Source organism: Oncorhynchus mykiss, chromosome 17, assembly GCF_013265735.2.
Source record: "Oncorhynchus mykiss isolate Arlee chromosome 17, USDA_OmykA_1.1, whole genome shotgun sequence".
NCBI classification, from domain to species: Eukaryota; Metazoa; Chordata; class Actinopteri; order Salmoniformes; family Salmonidae; genus Oncorhynchus; species Oncorhynchus mykiss.
Window position 1 is genome coordinate 78,554,523 of NC_048581.1, and position 27,875 is coordinate 78,582,397.

Genomic DNA, 27,875 nt, shown 5'->3' on the forward strand with positions numbered 1-27,875 from the left:
CATTGTTAATCTACACCTGTGGTTTACGAAGCATCTCACTAATACATCGATTTGATTTTGTTTTTGATGGTAGACCTACCAATATATTTGAGATTTTGTTTATGAATTATTAAGTGTTTAGAAATCGTAATTCCGTTACTAAATGGATAACTGCTGGAAGTAGAAAGACGCCCTCTGTTTCCTCAAACACTCAGCATTTCAAGGAAACTCATTTATCTTGCCGTCGGGGCGGTAATTCGAGCATTCTTCTGTAGGCTAGGCAATCTGCGGTTTCAGTATTATATGGACTTTTCTCAAGATCTTAAAGGGGCAATAATAATTGTATCAATCATGATACTAAGCACTGTAAGTGGCATCCTTACAGTAAGGATACTTCTCGCGATCATGGTTCAGCGTGTTGAGAACACGGTAAGTGTCCTGCGGACTTTAAGGAAAGTTGAGTTGAGCGACCAAAATAAGCGAGACAATGGTGTAATGGGGAGGGGGCGGGGTAATGCAAAACGCTACAAAAAAACGTTTACTCCAAACGGAAAATGCAAACGACAGTTTTTATAGGACAAATGCAGGTAGGTTCAGTGCTTAACAGAGGCGTGTATTCAAATAAATTGACCAAACAAAATATTAAATAATGTATCTTTCGTGTCTCTGTGTTTCATAATGTTCTTTCATTTCGCAAGAGGCTGAATGTGTCTCACAGGAGGAAGCATCCGAGCGAACGAAACAGCGCCCCCGTGTAGGCCATCTATCTGATGCTGTCTGGTCCAAACGAAACGGGTATTACATTATTGCCGCCATAGCATTGTAGGCAAGGGAAGCCAGCGAGCATTTCGCCTCCCTTAATAATACAATTATACCAAATTAGCCAATCAGCGTTAAGCTAAACTGAGCGAGCGAGCTCAACTGTGAATGGTCCTGGCACACCAAAAAAAGGTGCCCATGGAAGCCAGCTTGGATTTTGGCATCACTCCTATCATATCCCATTGAGAGGATACATCACTGACAGAAAAACGTTAATTGTTGCTTCTCGTTCTGTTGTTGTCCGCTAGCTAGCTACAATTGTCCCTTTCCTAAATTAGCCATGGATGGAGTTAGGGATTTGGACTTGTGGTTTAATTTAATTCTCTGTACTGGCCAATGATTATAATTGCGATTCTGATCCAACCATTAATTGTTGTGCCCCTGGCCTGAGAGGATGGAAGTTCAAAATGTAGCTAGATGTAGAAGGCTAATGTTAACAAGCTAATGTTGCCCTTGAATGGAAGTTAGGCTAGTGAGCAAGCATTTTAGCCAGGTAGCCTAGGACAACAAACAAATTAAAATGTACTGTATAACAGAGTGCTAGATTTTTTAAAACCTTTATTTAACTAGGCAAGTCAGTTAAAGAACAATTTTGTATTTTCAATGACAGCCTAGGAACAGTGGGTTAACTTCCTGTTCAGGGGCAGAACGAGAGATTTGTATCTTGTCAGCTCAGGGATTTGAACTTGCAACCTTATGGTTACAAGTCCACAACACAAGCGCTAATTACTAAGTTACCCTGCCACCCCAGATGTTTGATCAACATGAAAGAGGAGGATGGCATTGGCGTTTCTCTACAAGTAGGGTGAGTCACCATGTTTTTCTACTTGCACAACATACACATACAAATCAAAACCATGGACAGCCACATCATATTTAGCTTACCTTGATTGGAGTAAATAGTTTTTGGTATCTTTCAGTTGTCACTATATTAGAATAAGAAGAGGTGATTTGATGATGTTGAAATGGTGGAGGCAGCTCCTGTTTTCTTTGCGACTTTGTTAATTGTTTTTTATTTCATTTTATATTATATTTAACTAGGCAAGTCAGTTAAGAACAAATTCTTATTGACGGCCTACCCACGCTGGGCCTATTGTGCGCTGCCCTATGGGACTTTGTTGTGATACAGCCTGGAATCAAACCAGGGTCTGTAGTGACGCCTCTAGCACTGAAATCCAGTGCCTTAGACCGCTGTGCCACTCCGGAGCCCTAAATCAATAGTTGTTCAGTGGTCAGAAAATGTCGGAAACATATACTTGTAGGTCATGTAATTAACAGTCTGTTGCTGAACAGGATCCGGTACCTCTCAGTTTTGGTTTCGTTCCTGAACCCATTTACCAGGATCCGGTATCTCTCATGGCATTAAAAATACTTTTCACAGTTTGCCATGTAAAAATTATAATAAAAGCAATCAAAGTTAGGCTAATTCAATTGGACTCCTCAGTAATTCTCCTGGCTGCTATCTAAAAAACGTAATGTGAAAACGTGCCTGATAATTGATTCTTGTTGTGCTGGCCTGGGTTTATGATTTGCGCAACATTGTAGCCTATATAGCCCATCGCGTGGCCATTGCTGTGGTAAGAGAGAAGCGCGCTTGTATCTCGCAGAGAACTAGAATGAGATTCACTTTCTACGATCTCTCCCTCTCTCTACTCTGATAGACATGAGCCTGCTACTCTCATCTCTCCAGCGTTGCACTTCATCATTTATTTCCTTATAGAATCATAGCAGAACGAAGGGGTTCTGGAGGTGCTGCAGCACGCAAGATACATTGAAATACATATTCCATAGTTATATTATTGCTGCTGTCTGTTCAGAAATAAATTAAATACATCAGAATACCAAACCAGGAGCAGGCCTACAATTTAGCCCCAGATGGTCAATAGTTAATTTTTTAAAATTAGCTGTGGATCAGTGGCGGATTTAGGTATAGGCGTTATGGGCAGCCGCCCAAGGGGGCATCTTGCCGGGGGCGTCACGGGGAGCCCACGTAAAAAAAAATCTGAATGTCATTTTTGCGCAATCGGTTTTCTATTGCTCATTTGCACTTCACGACAATGATATCATGTCACCGTTGTTTGAATGTTAAATGACGAGACAGAGGCATTGATGCGAGTAACCAGTCTTGTTCATGACATTGCAATACATCCGGGTATCTCAAGCACACCGGTAAAAACACTGGAGTTGCAGTAATTAACATTTACCAACAGATGGCATCACTGTGCCATCTTACACCCATAACATCTTCCCTTTTATAAAATAGGAAAGGAGCTGTCAATTCACTAATAAAACAAACCTAGTAATAATTTCCAACATGAACAGTTTAGTTTGTTTTTTTCTTCCTCAGGTAACAACTTAACACATTTTGATACTCTCTTTACTTTTATCTCTGTCTGTCAACAATCCCTAATGGGAAACCTACAGATTAAGTATTTTTGATTGCTGGGACTGACGCCCACAGCGTGAAAAGACAGGGGGCTTGTCTGCGAGGACTGCGTGTTCCCGCACAGGCGTGTCACCTGAATGCCTAAGGGGAGTATTGATGGGCGAGGGAGCGGCCGACCTGTGATCCCCTGGCTCTTCGCCCAGTACCTCAGTCCCCATGTGACTTGCTGGGGTTCCTTCTTTTGTCATGCGACCCCTATGACCATCAGGGTTCTGAGTAGGTGCTGGCTCAGCAATCTGAAGGTCAACCCTTTTACGATGGTACAGTGATCCATTCACTTCAACCAAGTAGGAGCGTGGTGCCACTTTCTGTACACAGGATCCGAGTCTCCAGAGGCCCGTCCGGTCCCCTGGTAGTGGCTTCATTCGCACCGTTTCACCCACCCTGAGCTCAGGTAAGTATTTTGCTGATTTGTCGTAGATGAACTTGGAGACCTGTCTTCTGTGACGAAGCTTCACCAGCACGTCTGTCACCACACATGGCTCCAGGAGAATGCTGGCTACTGGTAGAGCTGCTTTTAAGCGCCGTGCCATGAGGCGCTGGGCAGGGCTGCTATCCATGCTTTCTGTCGGGGTATTGCGCCAATGCAGCTAATTTTCGGAACTCAAATCCTGATAATTGGAGTCCATTATCTGAAATTATCTGGTTGGCCATAGCGGGCAAACTGAGCCTTGCAGCGTTTGATCGTTGTCTCTGCCCAAGAGGTCGTGGAGGAGGTCAATCTGAATAATGATAATAAGAATAAGAAGTCTGAATAATGATCGACTACCAGCAGAAAGTCTTTGCCACTGTGCTGGAAGAGATCTAGACTTACTATCTGCCAGGGGCGCATCGGTAGCTCGTGGGACATCATCGTCTCTCTCTGTTGCTCAATGGCATATTCATTGCAGATTGTGCATTTACTGACATAGTCTTGGATTTCACTCTGCATTCCTGGCCAATACAGTGTGTCACGTGCTTGTCTGTAACAGGCCTCACCTCCTATGTGACTTGAGTGCACTCGCACCAATATCTCAGGGTGCAGAGACCGGGAATAATGACTCTCTGATACTTGAATATTACTCCATTTTGAACACTGAGCTCCTCTTTGACTGGCCAATATTCTCTGACGGCTAAAGCAGTTTCTTCCCTGCAGTCGGGCCAGCCCATCAGAATCACAGACCTCAATGCCTGGAGTTGCCCGTCCCTGTCTGTGGGCTGTCTGATTTGTATAAGGTGCTGGTCCGTAACGTTGAGGTAGTCAGCCTGGTTGATGTGTTCAACATCCACTTGCTCTGTTTGTAAGCTGCACACTGCGTGTTATTCATGCATGAAGCGTGTGTGTGTGCCCGATGCAGTAGCCCTGCTGAGCGTGTCACTCACATACATCTCTGGCCCTGGCTTATACACCACGTTGTAGTTTTGTAGGGCCAGTAGCATGCTCTGCAGTCGTTTTGGGGCATTCAGAAGAGGCTTGCTGAATATAGCAATAAGGGGCTTGTGATCTGTCTCTGCGGTAATATTGTCGCGCCCGTACAGGTAGTGGTGGAAGCATTAGCATGCAAACACAATGCTGAGGCACTCCTTCTCTATCTGGGCATAGTTCTGCTCTGTTGGGGTGAGTGCCCTAGAGGCGAATGCCACAGGCTGGCCCTCCTGCATGAGGCAACAGCCAAGTCCATACTGGCTTGAGTCACTCTGAATCGTGACAGGTTTTGACACATTGTAGTATCCCAGTACAGGTGTCTGGGTGACCAGTTGTTTTATTTCCCTCACCGCTGCGTCATGTTTTGGGACCCAATGCCAGATGGTGTCCTTGTCCATGAGCCTCCTTAGAGGCTCACACACTTCAGAGAGCCGCGGTAGGAACTTGGCCAGGTAAGTGACGAATCTGACGAAGCGCTGCCTTCCAAGACAGCCTTCACTTTTTCAGGATCCGCCTTCAATCCAGTGGAGGACAAGATGCTCCCATGAAAGCGGACCTCTGGCACTTTAAACTGAAGATTTTTTATGTTTAGCCTTGCTTAACCTGTATGCATCTGCCCATCAGGGCCAGCAGCATGGCGTCATGGTCACATTCTGCCTCCTCATCACTGTCTCCACTGCCCACTACGAGGATGTCATCTGCTATGGGTTCCACGCCACTGAGTCCCATCAACAGCTCATGCTGTTTCTGCTGATACACCTCTGGAGCCACGGAGACACCAAACGGAAGCTTCAACCACCTCTTCCTGCCCCAGGGTGTCCAAAAGGTAGTCATGTAGCTGCTGGGCTCGTCAAGCTTGCACTGCAGGAAGGCATCTCTGGCGTCCATGAGCGTGAAAACTCTGGCCTTTGGGAGCTTGTAAAGACCATCCTCCAACGTGGGCATAATGTAATGTGAACGTCGCAGAGCCCGGTTGAAGTGTTTCGGATAAATGCATATTCGTAGCTTGTCTGGTTTCTTGACGATAACCATATTACTTATCCAGTCCGTAGGCTCGGTGATGGATATGATGTGGCCATCTGCTTCGTATTTATCGTAGCTGCTTTCATGGCCACTGGTACATTGTGGGGTGCACACTGGACAGGCTGGATTGCTGCGTCCAACTCAAACTTTTATTATTAAGTAACAAAACTTGAACAGTCTTTCACATGTTTATATTGATACGGTACAGTACATGACCAAAAGTAGGTTGACACCTGCTCGTAGAACATCTCATGCCAAAATCATGGGCATTAAAATGGAGTGGGTCCCCCCTTTGCTGCTATAACAGCCTCTGCTTTTCTGGGAAGGCTTTCTAATAGATGTTGGAACATTGCTTCCATTCAGCTACAAGAGCATTAGTGAGGTCAGGCACTGATATTGGGTGATTAATCAAATCAAATCAAATGTATTTATATAGCCCTTCGTACATCAGCTGATATCTCAAAGTGCTGTACAGAAACCCAGCCTAAAACCCCAAACAGCAAGCAATGCAGTTGTAGAAGCACGGTGGCTAGGAAAAACTCCCTAGAAAGGCCAAAACCTAGGAAGAAACCTAGAGAGGAACCAGGCTATGTGGGGTGGCCAGTCCTCTTCTGGCTGTGCCGGGTGGAGATTATAACAGAACATGGCCAAGATGTTCAAATGTTCATAAATGACCAGCATGGTCGAATAATAATAAGGCAGAACAGTTGAAACTGGAGCAGCAGCACGGTCAGGTGGACTGGGGACAGCAAGGAGTCATCATGTCAGGTAGTCCTGGGGCATGGTCCTAGGGCTCAGGTCCTCCGAGAGAGAGAAAGAAAGAGAGAAGGAGAGAATTAGAGAACACACACTTAGATTCACACAGGACACCGAATAGGACAGGAGAAGTACTCCAGATATAACAAACTGACCCCAGCCCCCCGACACATAAACTACTGCAGCATAAATACTGGAGTCTGAGACAGGAGGGCCTGGCTTGCAGTCAGCATTCCAATTAATCCCAAATGTGTTCGATGGAGGTTGAGGTCAGGGCAGTCAAGTTCTCACACGCCGATCTCGAAACACCATTTCTGTATGGACCTCGCTTTGTGCACAGGGGTATTTATTTATTTATTTATTTATTTATTTAATTTACCCAGGTAGTTGACTGAGAACACATTCTCATTTACAGCAACAACCTAGGGAACAGGGGGAAAGGAGGGAGATGAATGAGCCAATTGTAAACTAGGGATTATTAGGTGACCATGATGGTTTGAGGGCCAGATTGGGAATTTTAGCCAGGACACCAGGGTTAACACTAGAGTTCGACCGATTAATCGGAATGGCCGATTAATTAGGGCCGATTTCAAGTTTTCATAACAATCGGAAATCGGTATTTTTGGGCGCCGATTTCCGGATTTAAAAAAAAATAATCATATTTTTTTACACCTTCATTTAATCTTTATTTAACTAGGCAAGTCAGTTAAGAACACATTCTTAGTTTCAATGACAGCCTAGGAACGTTGGGTTAACTGCCTCGTTCAGGGGCAGAAAGACAGATTTTTACCTTGTCAGCTCGGGAATCCAATCTTGCAACCTTACAGTTAACTAGTCCAACGCAATAACGACCTGCCTCTCGCTCGTTGCACTCCACAAGGAGACTGCCTGTTACGCAAATGCAGTACGCCAAGGTAAGTTGCTAGCTAGCATTAAACTTATCTTATAAAAAACAATCAATCATAATCACTAGTTAACTATACATGGTTGATGATATTACTAAATATTATTACTAGATATTATCTAGCGTTGACAATTGTAAAATAATATTGAAGACATCAAAACTATGAAATAACACATGGAATCATGTAGTAACCAAAAAAGTGTTAAACAAGTTCTTCAAAGTAGCTACGCTTTGCCTTGACAGATTTGCACACTCTTGGCATTCTCTCAACCAGCTTCATGAGGTAGTCACCTGGAATGCATTTCAATTAACTCATGTGCCGTGTTAAGTTCATTTGTGGAATTTCTTTCCTTAAGCCAATCAGTTGTGTTGTGACATGGTAAGGGTGGTATACAGAAGACAGCCCTATTTGGTAAAAGACCATATGCAAGAACAGCTCAAATAAGCAAAGAGAAATGACAGTCCAAAATTACTTTAAGACAGTCAATGCGGAAAACTAAGAACTTTTAAAGTTTCTTCAAGTGCAGTCGCAAAAACCTTCATGCGCTATGATGAAACTGGCTCTCATGAGGACCGCCACAGGAAAGGAAGACCCAGTGTTACCTCTGCTGCAGAGGATAAGTTCATTAGAGTTAACTGCACGTCAGATTGCAGCACAGAGTTCAAGTAACAGACACATCTCAACATCAACTGTTCATAGGAGACTGCGTGAATCAGGCCTTTATGGTTGAATTGCTGAAAAAAGGCCACGACTAAAGGACAGCAATAAGAAAAAGAGACTTGCATGGGCCAAGAAACACAAGCAATGGACATTAGACTGGTGGAAATCTGTCCTTTGGTCTGATGAGTCCAAATTTGAGATTTTTGGTTCCAACCCCCGAGACACAAAGTAGGTGAACGGATGCTCTCTGCATGTGTGTTTCCCATCGTGAAGCATACGAATAGGTGTGGGGGTGATTTGCCGGTGACACGATACCGATTATTGAAGGACCAAAAAAGCCAATACTGATTAATTGTCTGATTAAATGTTATTTTTTTTGTAATAATGACAATTACAACAATACTGAATTAACACTTATTTTAACTTAATACATCAATAAAATCAATTTAGCCTCAAGTAGATAAGGAAACATGTTCAATTTGGTTTAAATAATGCAAAAACAGTGTTGGAGAAGAACGTAAAAGAGCAATATGTGCTATGTAAGAAAGCTAAAGTTTCAGTTCCTTGCTCAGAACTTGAGAACATATGAAAGCTGGTGGTTCCTTTTAACATGAGTCTTCAATATTCCCAGGTAAGAAGTTTTAGGTTCTAGTTATTATAGGACTATTTCCCTCTATACCATTTGTATTTCATTAACCTTTGACTATTGGATGTTCTTATAGGCACTTTAGTATTGCCAGTGTAACAGTATAGCTTCCGTCGCTCTTCTCGCTCCTCCCTGGGCTCGAACCAGCAACACAACGACAACAGCCACCACATCGAAGCAGTTTTACCCATGCAGAGCAAGGGAAACAACCACCCCAAGGCTCAGAGCGAGTGAAGTTTGAAAAGCTATTAGCGCGCGCTAACTAGCCAGCCATTTCACTTCGGTCACACCAGCCTCATCTCCGGGGTTGATAGGTTTGAAGTCATAAACAGGGTAATGCTTGATGGATGCACAACGAAGAGCTGCTGGCAAAACGCACGAAACTGCTGTTTGAATGAATGTTTACGCTCCTGCTTCTGCCCACCACCGCTCAGTCAGATACGTAGATACTTGTATGCTTGTATGCTCAGTCAGATTATATGCAACACAGGACACGCTAGATGATATTACTTGATAGTATCTAGCGTGTCCTGTGTTGCATATAGGTCGAAAATAGTAAAAAAAATAAGAAAAACCCTGGAATGAGTAGGTGTCCAAACTTTTGACTGGTACAGTGTATTTATCATGTTATTCTTAAAAATCAACAGATGTGGCATTATATTTCATATTCATGGAAAAAATACAGGCAATGACTGCTAATGTTAGCAGTAGCACTCATACACAACTTGTACAAAACGTCAGCCCAGGGCCTGAGTCTTTATACTCAGATGGTACATGTCATGGTAGGTTGTTGATATGATTTGAATCACTGTATTGTTGAGTCATGATATGAATGACAGTTGAAAGTTCAGTTGGCATTAGTCTGATTCTGGTCTTGATTGACTTTGGTTAGCAAATAATAACAAGCAATAATGTTAGTACATGAATGCATAATTAGGTTATCAAATGCTATAATTGTAAAACATTGCACTATGAATAGCATTATTAAACATATCAATAGCAATTTGCAAAAAACATATTCATGATTTAAGCTATACAAACATAGCAACAGCATAGCAAGAGCACAATACGAATGGCAAAAGTGGGATGCAATAACGTGTGGTAGGCCAAAACTAGCCCTTGATCATGACAAGGGCTGGGCAATGGCCTAACAATCTAAAAAAAGAAAACATATGGGCGATTCAATTTATACTTTTCAATTTGAATATTTTCTCAAAATAAGCATTGTATAATTTAAAGGTAAAGTACACTACATTTCAAATATTCAGCAATAATCGAAGGAATTCAGGGCTTGTGACGGGCTAAATTAGAAGCCTTCCACAACCATAAGACCCACTACTAATTTAATGATTTTTTCTAAATAGTTTAACCTGCTTTTTGCAATCATCCTGATCTGGCTTTTGAAAATGCACTTTCCAAGTTTAACTAAACTCAGAAAAAAAAGAAACGTCCCTTTTTCAGGACCCTGTCTTTCAGATATAATTCGTAAAAATCCAAATAACTTCACAGATCTTCATTGTAATAGTTTAAACACTGTTTCCCATGCTTGTTCAATGAACTATAAACAATTAATGAACATGCACCTGTGGAACGGTCGTTAAGACACTAACAGCTTACAGACGGTAGGAAATTAAGGTCACAGTTATGAAAACTTAGGACACTAAAGAGGCCTTTCTACTGACTCTGGAAAAACACCAAAAGAAAGATGGCCAGGGTCCCTGCTCATCTGCATGAACGTGCTTTAGGCCTGCTGCAAGGAGGCATAAGGACTGCAGATGTGGCCAGGGCAATAAATTGCAATGTCCGTACTGTGAGACGCCTAAGACAGCGCTACAGGGAGACAGGACGGACAGCGGATTGTCCTCGCAGTGGCAGACCACGTGTAACAACACCTGTACAGGATCGGTATAGCCGAACATCACACCTGCGGGACAGGTACAGGATGGCAACAACAACTGCCTGAGTTACACCAGGAACGCACAATCCCTCCATCAGTGCTCAGACTGTCTGCAATAGGCTGGACTGAGGGCTTGTAGGCCTGTTGTAAGGCAGGTCCTCACCAGACATCACCGGCAACAATGTCGCCTATGGGCACAAACCCACCTTCGCTGGACCAGAAAGGACTGGCCAAAAGTGCTCTTCACTGACAAGTCGTGGTTTTGTCTCACCAGGGGGGATGGTCGGATTTGTGTTTATCGTCGAAGGAATGAGTGTTACACAGAGGCCTGTACTCTGGAGCGGGATTGATTTGGGGGTGGAGGGTCCGTTATGTTCTGGGGCGGTGTGTCACAGCATCATCGGACTGAGCTTGTTGTCATCGCAGGCAATCTCAACACTGTGCGTTACAGGGAAGACATCTTCCTCCCTCATATGGTACCCTTCCTGCAGGCTCATCCTGACATGACCTTCGAGCATGACAATGCCACCAGACATACTGATCGTTCTGGGCATGATTTCCTGCAAGACATGAATGTCAGCGTTCTGCCATGGCCAGCAAAGAGCCCATATCTCAATCCTATTGAGCACGTCTGGGACCTGTTGGATCGGAGGGTAAGGGCTAGAGCCATTCCCCCTAGAAATGTTCAGGAACTTGTAGGTGCCTTGGTGGAAGAGTGGGGTAACATCTCACAGCAAGAACTGGCACATCTGGTGCAGTCCATGAGGAGGAGATGCACTGCAGTACTTAATGCAGCTGGTGGCCACACCAGATACTGACTGTTACTTTTGATTTTGAACCCACTTTGTTCAGGGACACATTATTACATTTCTGTTAGTCACATGACTGTGGAACTTGTTCAGTTTATGGCTCAGTTGTTGAATCTTGTTATGCATTTACACACGTTAAGGTTGCTGACAATAAACACCGTTGACAGTGAGAGGACGTTTATTTTTTTGCTGAGTTTAGAACCATGTAAAATGCACATTCACTAATAATGACTAACTTCTTGTAGCAGGCATTAGGCTATAGAAAATGAACAATCTCAAGCCCAGGTGCTAGTGATGAGCCAACTCATTTTTATATTTCAAGTTTAGCCAACTAGGATCTATTTGCTAGCTAACAAGGCTTAACATTTGAATTGTTATGAACACACCCGTGTCTGTCTCCAAGTGTTTGAAAAGCATATTACCCTGTCCACTTTGTTCAGATATTGAAATCAGGTGACCTACCTTATTTCTGACAATGAGAACGAGTTGCCAATTCCTTATACAATTGTGTTACGTTTATTGCACATTTATATATAAAAAAAATACAGACTAGACAGCTAAAATAACAATCTTCAGCTAAAATAATGTCTCAATGTGTTTTGATGTACAAATGACCGATTTATGTTGGACTTGGACCAAACCTCAAATGCAAATAGTGAGTTGAAACCGCTTGTCAGAGGGGAAGATGTGATCTCTCAACTTTGAGAGAGGCAAGGGAGGGCCTTGGTGTGTGTGTGTAAACGATAGAGAAAGAGGCGAAGCGAAAGGTTTCACTCTGGCATTAATAAGCCCAATGCATTTCTAGGGGCTTATTTGGGACCTAAAGTTGTCGCATGCCTTCCTGTGTTCGGGACAACGACTCCCATTGTTTGGGGATCTAGTCATTATTTACAGATCTCTGGTGTAAATGGGGGGTGCAGACAGGACAGAAGTGCAACAGGTCATTCAGGTTTGATGCGGTTGACTACTTCGGCACTGGCACAATGGTTGCGGCCTTAAAGCACGTGGGGACAAACTAACTGGGCCAGTAACAGGTTGAAAATGTCAGTGAAGACCTCGGCCAGCTGCCCAGCACATGCTCTGAGCACACGACCGGGGAAGCCATCAGGACCAGCAGCCTTGCATGCATTCAAACCAAGTTTATTCACCCACTGGGTCATACAGCTGCAGAGACAGCATGATTACACAATCACATATATTTATAACCTCCTACTCCTTACACATCTAGACAGCCAATACATCTCTGTTGCTAGGCAGGAACTTAATTGGTTCCTCTCACTGGTGTGGTTATGGCCCTGCCTGATGCTAGAACCTTTGTGGGTGTGGAAGTGTGTGAGATAGGACTGTAGTAAGAGGGTCGTTGTGGTGGCCCCTCTGGCCCCCCTCCCAAGGGTTTCTTTTCACGTCATCTGTTGACTTGACCTCAAGCCGAATTCCTCGCTCCTCCCTAGTTCCTCAGCTGGCCTGCCTTATCAGAGACTAACTATTACCCTTCACCTCCCTCCTTAGAAACATGGAAATGAATATGAACTTCCTGCACTTCCCCTTGTCTCACTCAGTAACTTTCCATAAACCAAGTTCCTATCCACCCTTCATTGACCCCAATATATATATTCCTTATACAAGGTAATCAATAAGTTCTAGTATGGTAACATGAATAAGTATATTTCAAGCTATTATCCAACATTCCCTCCTTTTTGAATAGTAACTCCATACTGTTCAACATTACATAAACTTTGAAATGAATACATGATTAATATTCTCAGTTGATTTGTATGTTTACACCTCAGAGACTTATGGCCTCTGACTATGTAATCTGCTTCCAGGGCATAAAGCCCTGGCCTCAAATTTATAATCACACTATGCATACTCTATGTGCCATTACCTCCGCTGTTGTACAGATAATGCCATTTCAGCTGGAGCTTTTGTCTTTCTTCTCCTCCTTCAGGTTCCTAAGAGAGTGATAGCAAAAGACTTGAAAAGAAAAAGAAACACAAAATATGACAAGTATTAATAATGCGTTAAGCTATGCATAATCATAATTGGCAAAAACCGAAGTTTAACATGACGATTCCCACTGTACCCAAGAAGGAAAAGATATGCTGGCGCTTGACACAATTTCTTTTTTAAACTCTACAATTACAATTGTTTCTTTAACTCTACAAACAATTGTTCACAATATTAACTCTACTCTAATTGCTCGCGAGGACACCTCTTCCCTTTCGTCAATTCTGTAAAGCTATTTCAGAATAAGATGGAATAAAGTGTCTCACAATTAAAACCCCTAAGGTTTTCTGAGCTTGCGAGAAGTGTTTGGTCGTGCCAGTTTTAATTTGTTACCTTTTAGAATCCATTAGCAAAAAATGATCCAGACTCAAAATTGGTTCTACCCCAGCTACCATAAAGAATGAGCCCGGTATTATTACTGGACCTATTGTAAACAGCATGGGTCGTAATTGCATAGCTTTAGATTCTGTCCCTGTTACCCCACTAAATGTACTACTTTTTCCTGTCGCAAATTTAGCCAATTTGACGACTGCACAGATGCCAAATACCCCTATGTGTTACAACCCAACTCCAGACACTTCCAGGAGTTCCTGCTGTTGTCTGCACAGCCAGTGCAGAGGGCTCAGGCTCCAATTTCCTCTATATTAAAGGGACAGTTCGAAATTTTGGCAATGAAGACCGTTATCTACTTTCCCAGAGTCGGATGAACAAGAACTGCTAGGATGCTAACTGTTCCTGCAGATTTCCAGTCATTGAGCTAAGTTTAAAGTTTTAAGAAAAAAAGCCACATTGCAACCAATGTGTTGTGATAATTGCGTTGTTTGCTCTTTAACCTGTTAACTAATTAGCTTTGCGACCGTGATATATAGGCCTTAAGGCTGAGACAATAAGAAGACACAGTGGCAGAATAAATTCAACCACACCTTTGTTTTATCATACAACTGGATTTCAAACTCTGTCCGGTGAAGTCCACAAAGCGCTGCCTCCACTTTTCCAGCGCCAATCAACGTAAGCTAAATATGACGTGGCTGTCCATGGTTCTGGTTTCTGTGTGCACGGGTGTGTGTGTGTGTGTGTTCATGTTCATGCAAGTAGAAAAACATGTTGACTCAGCCTACTTGTAGAGAAACGCCAATGTGATCCTCCTCTCTTTCATGTTGACGAAAACGGTCTATCCCTCTGTCATACAGTACACTTTTTATTTTTTGTTGTCCTAGGCTACCTGGCTAAAATGCTTGCTCACTAGCCTAACTTCCATTCATGGGCAACGTTAGCTTGTTAACATTAGCCTTCTACATCTAGCTACATATTGAACCTCCATCCTGTCAGGCCAGGGGGACAACAATTGATTAATTAATGGTTGAATCAGAATCGCTGTTATAATCATTGGCCAGTACAGAGAATTACAACCACAAGTCCAAATCTCCATCCATGACTAATTTTGGAAAGTCCAAATTTTAGCTAGCTAGCCCTTGGAGGACAACATCACAACGAGATGCAACAATTCGCTCAATGCGATTTGATTAGAGTGACGCCAAAATCCAAGCTGGCTTCCCTTGACACTTATTTTGAGTGTGCCAGGACCATTCTCAACTCAGTTTAGCTCAACGCTGATTGGCAATTTTTTTTCTACTTTTTCTATCAAGGGAGGCCAAATGCTCGCTGGCTTCCCTTGCAATCAATGCTACGGGCGGCAACAATGTCATACTCATTTGGACCAGACATCATCAGATAGATGGCTTACACATAGAGAGACAGAGGGGCGCAGTTTCCCTCGGTTCGATGCTTTCTCCTGTGAGAGATACATTCAGCCTTGCGAATTTAATGAAAATTATGAAACAGAGAGACAAAAGATAAATTGGTCCATTTCTGAGGGGGAAGCCTGGCTTCACTTGGCATCAATAAATACACGCCACTGTGCATATATCCAACGGATTGCCATGTTACTGTGTTGTTGATTATTCCTTATTCATGACTAATTGTACCTTTTTGATTGTTTCTCTCTTGTTAAAACCACATCTTTATAACTACATTTATCAAGGCACAAGGCGAGACCAAGATGCAGACACAGGAGGCAGATGGTTGGAGTCTTACAATGTTTAATAATCCAAAAGGAGTAGGCAAGAGAATAGTCGTGGACAGGCAAAACAGTCAAAACCAGATCAGAGTCCAGGAGGTACAGAGTGGCAGACAGGTTCGTGGTCAAGGCAGGCAGAATGGTCAGACAGGCAGGTACAGAGTCCAGAAACCAAAACCAGGAGGACTAGAAAAAGGAGAATAGCAAAAGGAGTACAGGAAAAACAAACACGCTGGTTGACTTGACTAAACATACAAGACAAACTGACACAGAGAGACAGGAAACACAGGGATAAATACACTGGCACAGAGAGACAGGAAACACAGGGATAAATACACTGGCACAGAGAGACAGGAAACACAGGGATAAATACACTGGCACAGAGAGACAGGAAACACAAGGATAAATAGACTGGCACAGAGAGACAGGAAACACAGGGATAAATACACTGGCACAGAGAGACAGGAAACACAGGGATAAATACACTGACACAGAGAGACAGGAAACACAGGGATAAATACTGGGGAAAATAAGCGACACCTGGAGGGGGTGGAGACAATAAAGAGGACAGGTGAAAGAACAGGGTGTGACAACATGAAGAACTATTCCCATCATTCTTCTGACTACTATTGTAATTAAAGTGTTCACAGTGAATGATCGGCTTGCATCGTCTTTTGAAGCAAAGACACAGGGACTAGGGTCGCACTCCCAGTGCATAATGTACATAGTATTCTACACATATTGTCTGTCCTGAAGGGCATCAAAGCATGAAGCACTGTCATCAGTTCAAGGGCATTTATATGAATGTGGCAGAGCTGTGGGGAACACAGTCTTTTATTTCTCTTCCCTCGTGTAACTGCTCCCCACCCTGTGAGTGACGTCTCTGTAGTCACCACCTTCCTCAATGACACGAGCCCTAGGGGAGTGCCAGACTAAAAGATAGAGGGTTTCCTCCAGTCAATAAAACCCCAGATTCACTTTCCCTGATTTGTTATGTGTTTGTTTTGGGGGGCTGCCATACGTGAAAAGGAAATGGCTGTTAAAGGCATTCTGTCCTAAAGGGAGGATGATCGTGTGAGGCCTTGGCAGTGGTATAGCTGTATTGTTCAGTCAGACCACGTAGCCAGTCCTGGCAGCTTATCAAAAGTCTCTCTCCTTTCTCCTCCTACCACTTCATGTCATATACAAGATACTGGAGACACACAGGTTTTTAAAATGTGTTTTACTGTCAGTACATTGTGTGTTTTACATGCCCTGTGTCTACTGGCAAATAATGACTAGACCACTAATGTTTCATTGTATATTCCCTCGTCTCCAACAGATATATAATAGGTCTTCATCGGACACAATATCCAACCCTTGGGTTGTACTAGAAGTTTAAATAGAAGAAAAAGGAAAATATTGGTGGACATGTTACTCATCATTCCTCCTTCTGATCAGGTGCACTTTCATGGTCTCTTTTTCTCTACAGGTGTACACTCTGCCATACACACCAGACTCTGCTGAAACCTGTCGCAACAAAACAGCTGAATACTATAACACACTGATAAACCTGTGCTGCAGCAAGTGTGCTCCCGGTAAGTGATGACCGTCAACATGAATTAAACTGTTTCCGTACATAATATGAAAGTAAGGATTTCAGGGCTAGAAAGATGTACGGTGTACATGTACTGAGATGATTACTGTAAGTTATGCATTGTTATAAACTGTGTGGTTCGAGCCCTGACTGCTGATTGGCTGACATCCGTGGAATATCAGACAGTATGTCATGTGTATGACAAAACATGTATTTTTTTGCTCTAATTATGTTGGTAACCAGTTTATAATAGCAATAAGGCACCTCGGGGGTTGCACGTTGCGTCATGCCTAAGAATAGCCCTTAGCGGTGGTATATTGGCCATATACCACACCCCCCTCGTGTCTTACTGCTTAAATGTCATGACAGGGACACGCCTTAAGAATGAATGCAGCACTACCTCAGACACAGTGTGTGAACCATGTCCCAGTGGCCAATACAGTGGGACCTTCAATTACTTCACAAAATGCTTCAGATGTCCCAAGTGTTCAGAAGGTGGGTGGATTATATTGCAGTAAATGATTGGTCATGTTATATACAGTGTTCAGAAGGTGGGTGGATTATATTGCAGTAAATGATTGGTCATGTTATATACAGTGTTCAGAAGGTGGGTGGATTATATTGCAGTAAATGATTGGTCATGTTACAGTGCCTTCAGAAAGATTTCATTTCAACAAACATTAATGACATCGCACTTGCTCAGGCACACGTTCCCACCGTATCCATACCCAATGTTGTTTCCCATGCCTGTAAGACTCTGTCCCATATGACTTCAGAATGTTATGTTGTTTCTATCTGTAGACAGATTTTTTCATTATTTAACAAATAAAGCATTTGATTCACTAATATATCTTGATCAGATAAGTATTCAACATGTCAATACATGTTAGAATCACATTTGGGAGTGATTACAGCTGTGAGTCTTTTTTGGGTCACCCACTGGGCACAGACGCCAATTCGATGTCTTTTCCATGTTAGGTCAAATTAGTTCCATAGAAATTACGTGGAAACAACATTGATTCAATCAGTGTGTACCAGTGGGAAGTTGCTAAGAGTTCTGCACACCTGGTTTGTACAATATTTGTCCATCATTATTATTTTTAACTCTTCAAGCTCTTTCAAGTTGGTTGTTATTAATCATTGCTGGACAGCCATTTTCTAGTCATGCCATTGATTTTCAAGCTGATTTAAGTCACTCGAGTGGCTTAGTTATTAGCTAACTAAGCCACTCGAGAACATTCGAAGTAACCAATCACATCATCTGTTGGAGACAGACAGGTTGAGTGGCGAATGAAGTGAGCTCCTTGCCTCCATAAATGGAGCCACTCGCCCACCTTGCGGAAGGGACAGCTTTCACAAAGCTCTCCTCAGCACAACTAGATTTCTGGTTTCCTACTGAACCGTTCCCAAGTGAACAGTGTGATTAATTCAGGCGAACGTCGTACTTCAGCCCCTGTATTGTGGAGTAACTTCAGCTCCTGTATTGTGGAGTAACTTCAGCCCCTGTATTGTGGAGTAACTTCAGCTCCTGTATTGTGGAGTAACTTCAGCTCCTGTATTGTGGAGTAACTTCAGCTCCTGTATTGTGGAGTAACTTCAGCTCCTGTATTGTGGAGTAACTTCAGCTCATGTATTGTGGAGTAACTTCAGCTCCTGTATTGTGGAGTAACTTCAGCTCCTGTATTGTGGAGTAACTTCAGCTCCTGTATTGTGGAGTAACTTCAGCTCCTGTATTGTGGAGTAACTTCAGCCCCTGTATTGTGGAGTAACTTCAGCTCCTGTATTGTGGAGTAACTTCAGCTCCTGTATTGTGGAGTAACTTCAGCTCCTGTATTGTGGAGTAACCATCCAAAGTGTAATAATAACTTCACTGTGCTCAAAGGGATATTCAGTGTCTGCTTTTTTTTTACCCATCTACCAATAGGTACCCTTCTTTGCGAGGCATTGGAAAACCTCCCTGGTCTTTGAGTTTGAATCTGTTCTTAAAATTGACTACCTGACTGGGGGACCTTACAAATAATTGTATGTGTGGGGGTACAGATATGGGGTAGTCATTCAAAAATCATGTTAACCACTATTATTGCACACAGAGGGAGTCCATGCAACTTATTATATGACTTGTTAAGCACAAAGGGGTTGAATACTTATTTACTCAAAACATTTCACGTTTATTTTTTATTAATTTGTAAAAATGTCTGTATACTTTCTGAAGGCACTGTAACAGTGATTTAGATTTGTTGTATTTTTTTCCTTAGGATTATGTGCATGTGTGCGTGTGTGTGTGCGTGCGTGTGTGTGTGTGAGTTGATACACCTAATCTGTAATGAGCATCTTATTTGTTTATGTGAGAAGACAAAGGCCTGCAGTATGCCCAGGATTGCTCTAGCACCACCAAAACCCAGTGTATGTGCCAGACTGGGAAGTTCTGCATAATGGAACAACACCCAAACTGTAAGGAGTGTGGCAGTTATACACACTGCCAGCCTGGCCATGGTGTTGCCATAGAAGGTACTATAGCTAGACACGAGTTTGGCCTGACCGTATTTATCACAAATTCAACATGTTTCTGTCCTCATTGAAAATTATACTGAAAGTTGAAAGTTTGAATATAACGGTTCACTGTAAATGTGTTTGTGTTGGTGAATGTTTCAGGGACAACAGATTCAGATGTGAACTGTGCACCATGCCCTAATGGAACCTTCTCTGACCAGCACTCCTACACCCAGACCTGCCAGCACCACACAGAGTAAGTGACACACACACACACACACACACACACACACACACACACACACACACACTAACTTTATTATGTTAACAATGACACTGTATCCTCAGCTGTGTGTCGCAGAGAAGGGGTGTACTGACTTATGGTAACACCACATCAAATGCTGTGTGTGGACCTAAGGTTAGACCACCGACCCGCCCACCGACCACAATTCCGACCTCTGGTACAGGGCATACCACGCCAAGTCTACAGAACCTGCATATAGGGGGCAAATCACCAGGTTTTGACCTTCGTATAGGTAAATATAGGCAGCTAAATACAGATGTAGGATCTTAAATTGAGAAAGTTTGCTACAGCAAGAAAATGATCCTGCAGCAAGAGGAAATGTGAATTATTATGTGGATTACAATTAATGGAAATATTTTGTAGGGGTTGATACATTTTTTGTTATGGAAAATCAAGTCTGGCATTTTAAAGTGGAAATGACAAACTTTAGAAGTCTTTTTAAACCTTGAATACATTACACGTTTGCATTTCGGGCTGTGCAGGAGAATTTTCAGCAAAAAAAAGTGATCAAATTAATATTGTACAACTGTACAGCAGTCCGTGTGTCAGAGATATGAAGTTGTTGCACCACACTCAGGATTTTTACATTTCTTTGCCTCCATCTCTCCTATGTGTGGATACCGCTGGGTTGTACCTCTGCTCCTGTGTCTATTAGTTTCAGGTGTTATCGGAGGTGTTATCGGAGGTGTTATCCTGCTGCTGATCATAGGCACAGTCATTTACAAGAAAGGTAAAGCATTAGAGACTAAGCACTTGATTTGGGTAATAACAATATAATTGACCGACTGTAAGGATAGATATGCATATACCAACATTTTAGTGTAGGTTTACTATGTTCTCTTACAGCTTTCATAGGGTCCAGGCTTGTATCTTCTATAGAAGATAGAAATGGAAATTGGGAGGCCATTAAAGTGAGTTTTTTTCTATTTGACCTAAGTAAAGCATATGTTGGAGACAAGAACATTTCAACAGCTTCAACTCAATCTTAAACATATCGCATATCTCTCTCTCTCGCTCTTTCTCTCAGTTTGATAGTGACGGACCAATGGTTCTTCAGAACAGTTCATTCATTACTAGCTATCGGGAACAGCAGCAATGTTTGATGGGAAAGGGAAACTGCAGCAATCCCAGTCAGGCAGAGAACCAGCAAGATACTAGAAGGACCTGGGTGTCAGAGTGCTCCAACAGCCTGGAGGGCCTGTCAATAGGCCCCCTTCAGTCCACTCCTCCACAGTCCAGCACCCAGCCCAGCCCTCAACCCACCAGCCCCCAGCCTACCAGTCCCTTGCCATCTAGTCCCCTAGTTAATGTCAACATCACTGTTAACTACCCTGTGACCTTAGGAAATGGGTCATGCGCCACACCTACCAGCACCCACATAGACTCATCCCAGGCTGACCCTGAGCTCCCTCTATCAAGGGAGGAGGAGGTGCATGTCAACATGCCACAGCAAGAGGGCGGAAAAGAGGCACTTACGGCAATACAGGAGAGTGGAAATTATGTTTGAGGACTGGCAGCAGATAGGACAGCACCAGACAATAGATTATGTTTTAATTATATTTTTTCACACTGGTTGTTGTCTCTGTTTTTATATGATTGCTACTACTGTTGCTGACTGAATTGGTGGAGAGAGACTGCACAGAATGACTGTTCATGTGTCTTAGGCATGGACTTGTCATAATGTGCTGTGCTGGAAAGCCTTGAGCACCTGAATAGAATGTCAATGACTGTTCAAAGAATGATTGATATGTGAGTAATGTATGTAATTACTGTGAATGTTGTAAATATACACTGAAAAAATATATAAACACAACATGCAACAAATTAAAAGGTTTTACTGAGTTACAGTTCATAGAAGGAAATCAGTCAATTGGAATAAATTAATTGGGCCTTAATCTATGGATTTTTATTGACTGGGCAGGGGCGCAGCCATGGGTGGGCTTGGGAGGGCATAGGCCCACCCACTTGGGAGCCAGGCCCAGCCAATCAGAATGAGTTTTCCCCCACAAAATGTCACACCCTGATCTGTTTCACCTGTCTTTGTGCTTGTCTCAACCCCCTCCAGGTGCCGCTCATCTTCCCCATTATCCCCAGTGTATTTATACCTGTGTTCTCTGTTTGTCTGTTGCCAGTTCGTCTTGTCAAGCCTACCAGCAAGTTTTTCCATGCTCCTGTTTTTCCTAGTCTCTGTTTTCTAGCCCTCCCGGTTCCGACCTGTTCTGCCTACCCTGACCTCGAGCCCACCTGCCTGACCATTTACCCTGCCCTGACCTCGAGCCTGCCTGTCTCCCTGTAGCTTTTGGACTCTGACCTGGTTAATGAACGTCTGCCTGTCCTCGGCCTGCCTATTGCCTGCCCCTTGTATTTTAATAAATATCAGAGACTCAAACCATCTGCCTCCTGTGTCTGCATCTGGGTCTCGCCCTGTGTCATTATATAAAAGGGCTTTATTAGAGACAGAAATAATCCTCAGTTTCATCAGCTGCCCAGGTGGCTGGTCTCAGACGATCCTGCAGGTAAAGATGCCAGATGTGGAGGTCCTGGGTTGGCGTGGTTACACGTGGTGTGTGGTTGTGAGGCCGGTTGGACGTACTGACAACTTCTCTAAAACGATATTGGAGGTGGCTTATGGTAGAGAAATGAACATTACATTCTCTGGCAACAGTTCTGTTGGACATTCTTGCAGTCAGCATGCCAATTGCTTGTTCCCTCAACTTGAGACATCTGTGGCATTGTGTTGTGTGACAAAATTGCACATTTAAGAGTGGCCTTTTATTGTCCCCAGCACAAGGTGCACCTGAGTAGTCATCTAATTTTATTTGTCACATTTGCCTAATACAACAGCAGTTGAAATGCTTCCTTAAGCCCTTAACTCAATTTTCTTAAAACTACATTGTTGGTTTAAATCCCACAATAAAATAACAATAATGAGGCTATATAGAGAGGGTACTGGTACTGAGTCAATGTGCAGGGGTTACAGGTTTGTCAAGGTAATTTGTACATGTAGGTAGGGGTAAAGTGACTGCATTGATAATACACGGCAAGTAGCAGCAGGTTAAAACAAAGGGAGGGGTCAATGAAAATAGTCCAGGTGGCCATTTGATTCATTGTTCAGCAGTCTTATGGCTTGGGGGTAGAAGCTGTTGAGGAGCCTCTTGGTCCTAGACTTGGCGCTCCGGTACTGCTTGCCGTGCGGTAGCAGAGAGAACAGTCTATAACTTGGGTGACTGGTGTCTTTGACAATATTTTGAACCTTCCTAACATGCCTATGGGGTCTGAAAGTATTTTCTCCACATTTTGTTACGTTAAAACCTTATTTTAAAATTTATTAAATAAATAAAAAATCCTCAGCAATCTACACACAATACGTCATAATGACAAAGCAATAACTTTTTTAAAAACGTTTTTGCAAATGAATAAAAAATAGAATTCAGAACTTTTTACTTGAAATTGAGCTCAGGTGCATACTGATTCCATTGATTATCCTTGATTGGAGTCCACCTGTGGTAAATTCAAATTGATTGGACAAGATTTGGAAAGGCACAAACCTGTCGATATAAGGTCCCACAGTGCATGTCAGAGCAAAAACCAAGCCATGGGGTCAAAGGAATTATCCACAGAGCTCTGACACAGGATTGTGTCAAGGCACAGATCTGGGGAAGGGTACCAACAAATTATGCAGCATTGAAGGTCCCCAAGAACACAGTGGCCTCCATCATTCTTAAATGGAAGAAGTTTGGAACCACCAAGACTCTTCCTAGATCTGGCCACTCGGGCCAAACTGAGCAATCGGGGGAGAAGGGTCTTGGTCAGGGAGGTGACCAAGAACCCGATGGTCACTCTGTCAGAGCTTTACAGTTCCTCTGTGGAGATGGGAGAACCTTCCAGAAGGACAACCATCTCTGCAGCAGTCCACCAATCAGGACTTCATTGGCCAGATGGAAGCCACTCCTCAGTAAAAGGCACATGACAGCCCGCTTAGAGTTAGCCAAAAGGCACTTAAAGACTCTCAGACCATGAGAAACAAGATTCTCTGGTCTGATGAACCCAAGATTGAACTCTTTGACCTGAATGCCTACGGTGAAGCATGGTGGTGGCAACATCATGCAGTGGGGATGTTTTTTAGACTAGTCAGGATCGAGGCAGAGTACAGAGAGATCCTTGATGAAAATCTGCTCCAGAGCGCTCTGGACCTCAGACTGGGGCGAAGGTTCACCTACCAACAGAACAACGACCCTAAGCACAAAACCAAGCTGTCCCGAAGTCACTTCTTCGCTAAGTCTCTTAATGTCCTTGAGTGGCCCAGCCAGAACCCGGACTTGAACCCGATCGAACATCTCTGGAGAGACCTGAAAATAGCTGTATGGTGACGCTCCCCATCCAACCTGACAGAGTTTGAGAGGATCTGCAGAGAATAATGGGAGTAACTCCCCAAATACAGGTGCGCTAAACCTGTAGCGTCATACCCAAGAAGACACAAGGTTTTAATCACTGCCAAAGGTGCTTCAACAAAGTACTGAGTAAAGGGTCTGAATACTTATGTTAGTGTGATATTTCAGTTATTGTATTTTTAATACATTAGAAAACAATTCTATAAACCTGTTTTTGCTTTGTCATTATGGGGTATTGTGTACAGTTTTAAACAGTTTTAGCATCAGACTAACAAAATCTGGAAAAAGTCAAGGGGCTGAATATTTTCCGAAGGCACTGTATACATAAGTATTCAGGATACTTTCCGTATGCACTGTAGGTCCTGAATGGCAGGAAGTTTGGCCCCAATGATGTACTGGGCCGTACGCACTACCCTCTGTAGGGCCTTATGATCGGATGTCGAGCAGTTACCACTCCAGGCGGTGATGCAACCAGTCAGGATGCTCTCGATTGTGCAGCTGTATAACTTTTTGAAGGTCTGGGGACCCATGCCAAATCTCTGACCTGCTCCCTATAGGCGGTCTTATCGTTGTCGGTAATCAGGCCTACCACAGTTGTGTCGTCAGCAAACTTAATGATGGTGTTTTAGTCATGGATAGGGAGTGCAGGAGGGGACTGAGCACGCACCCCTGAGGGGTCCCCGTGTTGAGGATCAGTGTGTTGCCAACCCTTCCACCTGGGGGCGGCCCGTCAGGAAGTCCAGGATCCATTTGCAGAGGGAGGTGTTTAGTCCCAGGGTCCTTAGCTTAGGATGGGCTTTATGGGCACTATGGTGTTAAACACTAAGCTGTAGTTAATGAACAGCATTCTCACATCGGTGTTCCTTTTGTCCATGTGGGAGAGGGCAGTGTGGAGTGCAATTGAGTTGCGTCATCTGTGGATCTGTTAGGGTGATTTACGAATTTCTGGGATAATGGTGTTGATGTGAGCCATGACCAGCCTTTAAAAGCACTTAATGGCTTCCGATTAGGCAGGTTACCTTCGCTTTCTTGGACACAGGAACTATGGTGGTCTGCTTAAAACATGTAGGTATTACAGACTGGGACAGGTTGAAAATGTCAGTGAAGACACTTGCCAGTTGGTCTTTGTATGTTCTGAGTACACATCCTGGTAATTTGTCTGGCCCCGCGGCCTTGTGTATGTTGACCTGTTTAAAGGTCTTACTCACGTCGGCTACGGAGAGCGGGATCATACAGTCACCTGGAACAGCTGATGGTCTCATGCATGCCTCAGTGTTGCTTGCCTCGAAGCGAGCATAGAATTGATTTAGCTCGTCTGGTAGGCTTGTGTCACTGGGCAGCTCGCAGCTGTGCTCCCCTTTGTAGTCTGTAATAGTTTGCGAGCCTTGCCACATTGGCGCCGGTGTAGTATGATTCAATCTTAGCCATGTATTGACGCTTTGCCTGTTTGATGGTTCGTCGCAGGGCATAGCAGGATTTCTTGTAAGCTTCCGGGTTAGAGTCCCGCACCTTGAAAGCGGCAGCTCTACCCTTTAGCTCAGTGCGAATGTTGCCTGTAATCCCTGGCTTCTGGTTGGGGTATGTACGTACAGTCACTGTGGGGATGATGTCCTCAATGCACTTATTGATAAAGCCAGTGACTGATGTGGTGTACTCCTCAATGCCATCGGAAGAATCTCGGAACATGTTCCTGTCTGTGATAGCAAAACAGTCCTGTAGATTAGCATCTTTTTCATCTGACCACTTTTTTATAGAACGAGTCACTGGTGCTTCCTGCTTTAATTTTTGCTTGTAAGCAGGAATCAGGAGGATAGAGTTGTGGTTGGATTTACCAAATGGAGGGCGAGGGAGAGCTTTGTACGCGTCTCTGTGTGTGGAGCACAGGTGTTCTAGAATTTCTTTCCCTCTGGTTGCACATTTAAGATGTTGATGGAAATTTGGTAGAACTGATTTAGGTTTCCCTGCATTAAAGTCTCCGTCCACTAGGAGCGCCGCCTTTTGGTGAGTGGTTTCCTGTTTGCTTATTTACCTATACAGCTGACCGAGTGTGGTGTTAGTGCCAGCATCTGTCTGTGATGGTAAAAAAACAGCCACTAAAAGTATAGCTCTAGGCAAGTAGTGTGGCCTGCAATTTATCACAATATACTCTACTTCAGGGAAGCAAAATCTAGAGACTTCCTTAGATTTCGTGCACCAGCTGTTGTTTACAAATATGCACAGACCGCCCCTCCCCCTCGTCTTACGAGGGTGTGTTGTTCTATCTTGCCGGTGCAGCGTATATATCCCGCTAGCTGAATATTCATGTCGTCATTCAGCCACGATTCTGTGAAACATAGGATATTACAGGATATTTCATGTGGGCATTCCTGCATCTGCTGGAACACCCCCCTCCCCCCTCGAACATTCCATTGGTTCCTGTGTGGTGATACTGATGGTTTTCCGGGACTGATGGCAACTGTAACATTTTTACTAAGACTAATCCAGCTACAGACAGAAGTGACTTCACGTACCAGGTTAGAAAAACTAACGCAGTAGGTTAGGATAATTAACATAGCAGGTTAGAAGAATGAGGTTAATGTTAGGAAAAAAGCTAAAATGGTCCAGTTGTCAACAACTGTTATTCCCGACACAACTGGATGGAGATGTGGGAGAAGTAAGCAGAAAAATCGCGGGTGGAAGATGGTGGATGTTTTGTTTGAAATTGTTGGCGCATCGAGTGGAGATAAGAGTGAGGATTGGACTGCAATGGTGAACAAGAAGGAACATAAGAGAAGTAAAGTGGTCATGGAATCTGGCAAATGCCAAGCCTTGCTATTACTTTTTTTGTTGTTGCAGTGAGGGTTTTAGACCGATGGCAATATCAGGGAGATCCATTTGACATCCCAATGAATATCATAGATATGTTGGATAAGGTTGCGTCAGTGAAGATACCAAGAAGTGGGCTTATTTTTATTTTTTTTGTGTTTCCGAGGAGCAGAGGGAGAGTGCAGTGCAACCAAAAAGGATATCGGATTGGAATGTGTTGCGTGTGGATCTGCGTAGCAAAGCGGCTATTGTCCCGTTCTGACCTTTATTTCCTTTGTTTTGTCTTTATTTAGTACGGTCAGGGCGTGAGTTGGGGTGGGCAGTCTATGTTTGTTTTTCTATGTTTGGTTTCTGTTTCGGCCTAGTATGGTTCTCAATCAGAGGCAGGTGTCGTTAGTTGTCTCTGATTGAGAATCATACTTAGGTAGCCTGGGTTTCACTGCTGGTTTGTGGGTGTTTGTTTCCGTGTGAGTGTTTGTCGCCACATGGTACTGTTTCGGTTTTTGTAGATTTCACGTTATCGTTTGTTGTTTTTGTTTGAGTGTTCATTTTGTCTTTAATAAAATATCGTCATGAACACTTACCACGCTGCATCGTGGTCCGATCTTTACTCGTCTTCAGACGAAGAGGAGATCTGCTGTTACAGAAACACCCACCAACCAAGGACCAAGCAGCGTGGTAACAGGCAGCAGCAGCAGCGGCAAAGTACACAGGACTCCTGAACATGGGAGGAGATTCTGGACGGCAAAGGACCCTGGACTCAGCCAGGGGAATATCGCCGTCCCAAAGCAGAGCTGGAGGCAGCGAAAGCAGAGAGGCGCCGGTATGAGAAGGCAGCGAGGCTGGAAGCCCGAGCGGCAGCCCCAAAAATGTATTGGGG

At 43.5% G+C, this 27,875-nt stretch overlaps 1 protein-coding gene across 2 annotated transcripts; it reads left to right on the forward strand.

Moving 5' to 3' along the window:
* The first annotated feature begins 80 nt into the window (after positions 1 to 80).
* On the forward strand, positions 81 to 21,646 carry LOC110494628 (tumor necrosis factor receptor superfamily member 1B). 2 transcript variants are annotated; one of them, XM_021569860.2, is made up of 9 exons: positions 81 to 408; positions 16,901 to 17,006; positions 17,375 to 17,500; positions 19,358 to 19,513; positions 19,658 to 19,751; positions 19,844 to 20,031; positions 20,455 to 20,529; positions 20,646 to 20,710; positions 20,827 to 21,646. In XM_021569860.2, exons 1-9 carry the CDS (start codon positions 283 to 285, stop codon positions 21,304 to 21,306), a joined length of 1,416 nt encoding a protein of 471 aa, XP_021425535.2. In that variant the 5' UTR covers positions 81 to 282; the 3' UTR covers positions 21,307 to 21,646. The 2 variants fall into 2 exon arrangements, with proteins under 2 accessions (XP_021425535.2, XP_021425536.2); XM_021569861.2 differs by lacking the exon at positions 81 to 408 and adding an exon at positions 1,215 to 1,603.
* The last annotated feature ends 6,229 nt before the right edge of the window (positions 21,647 to 27,875 follow it).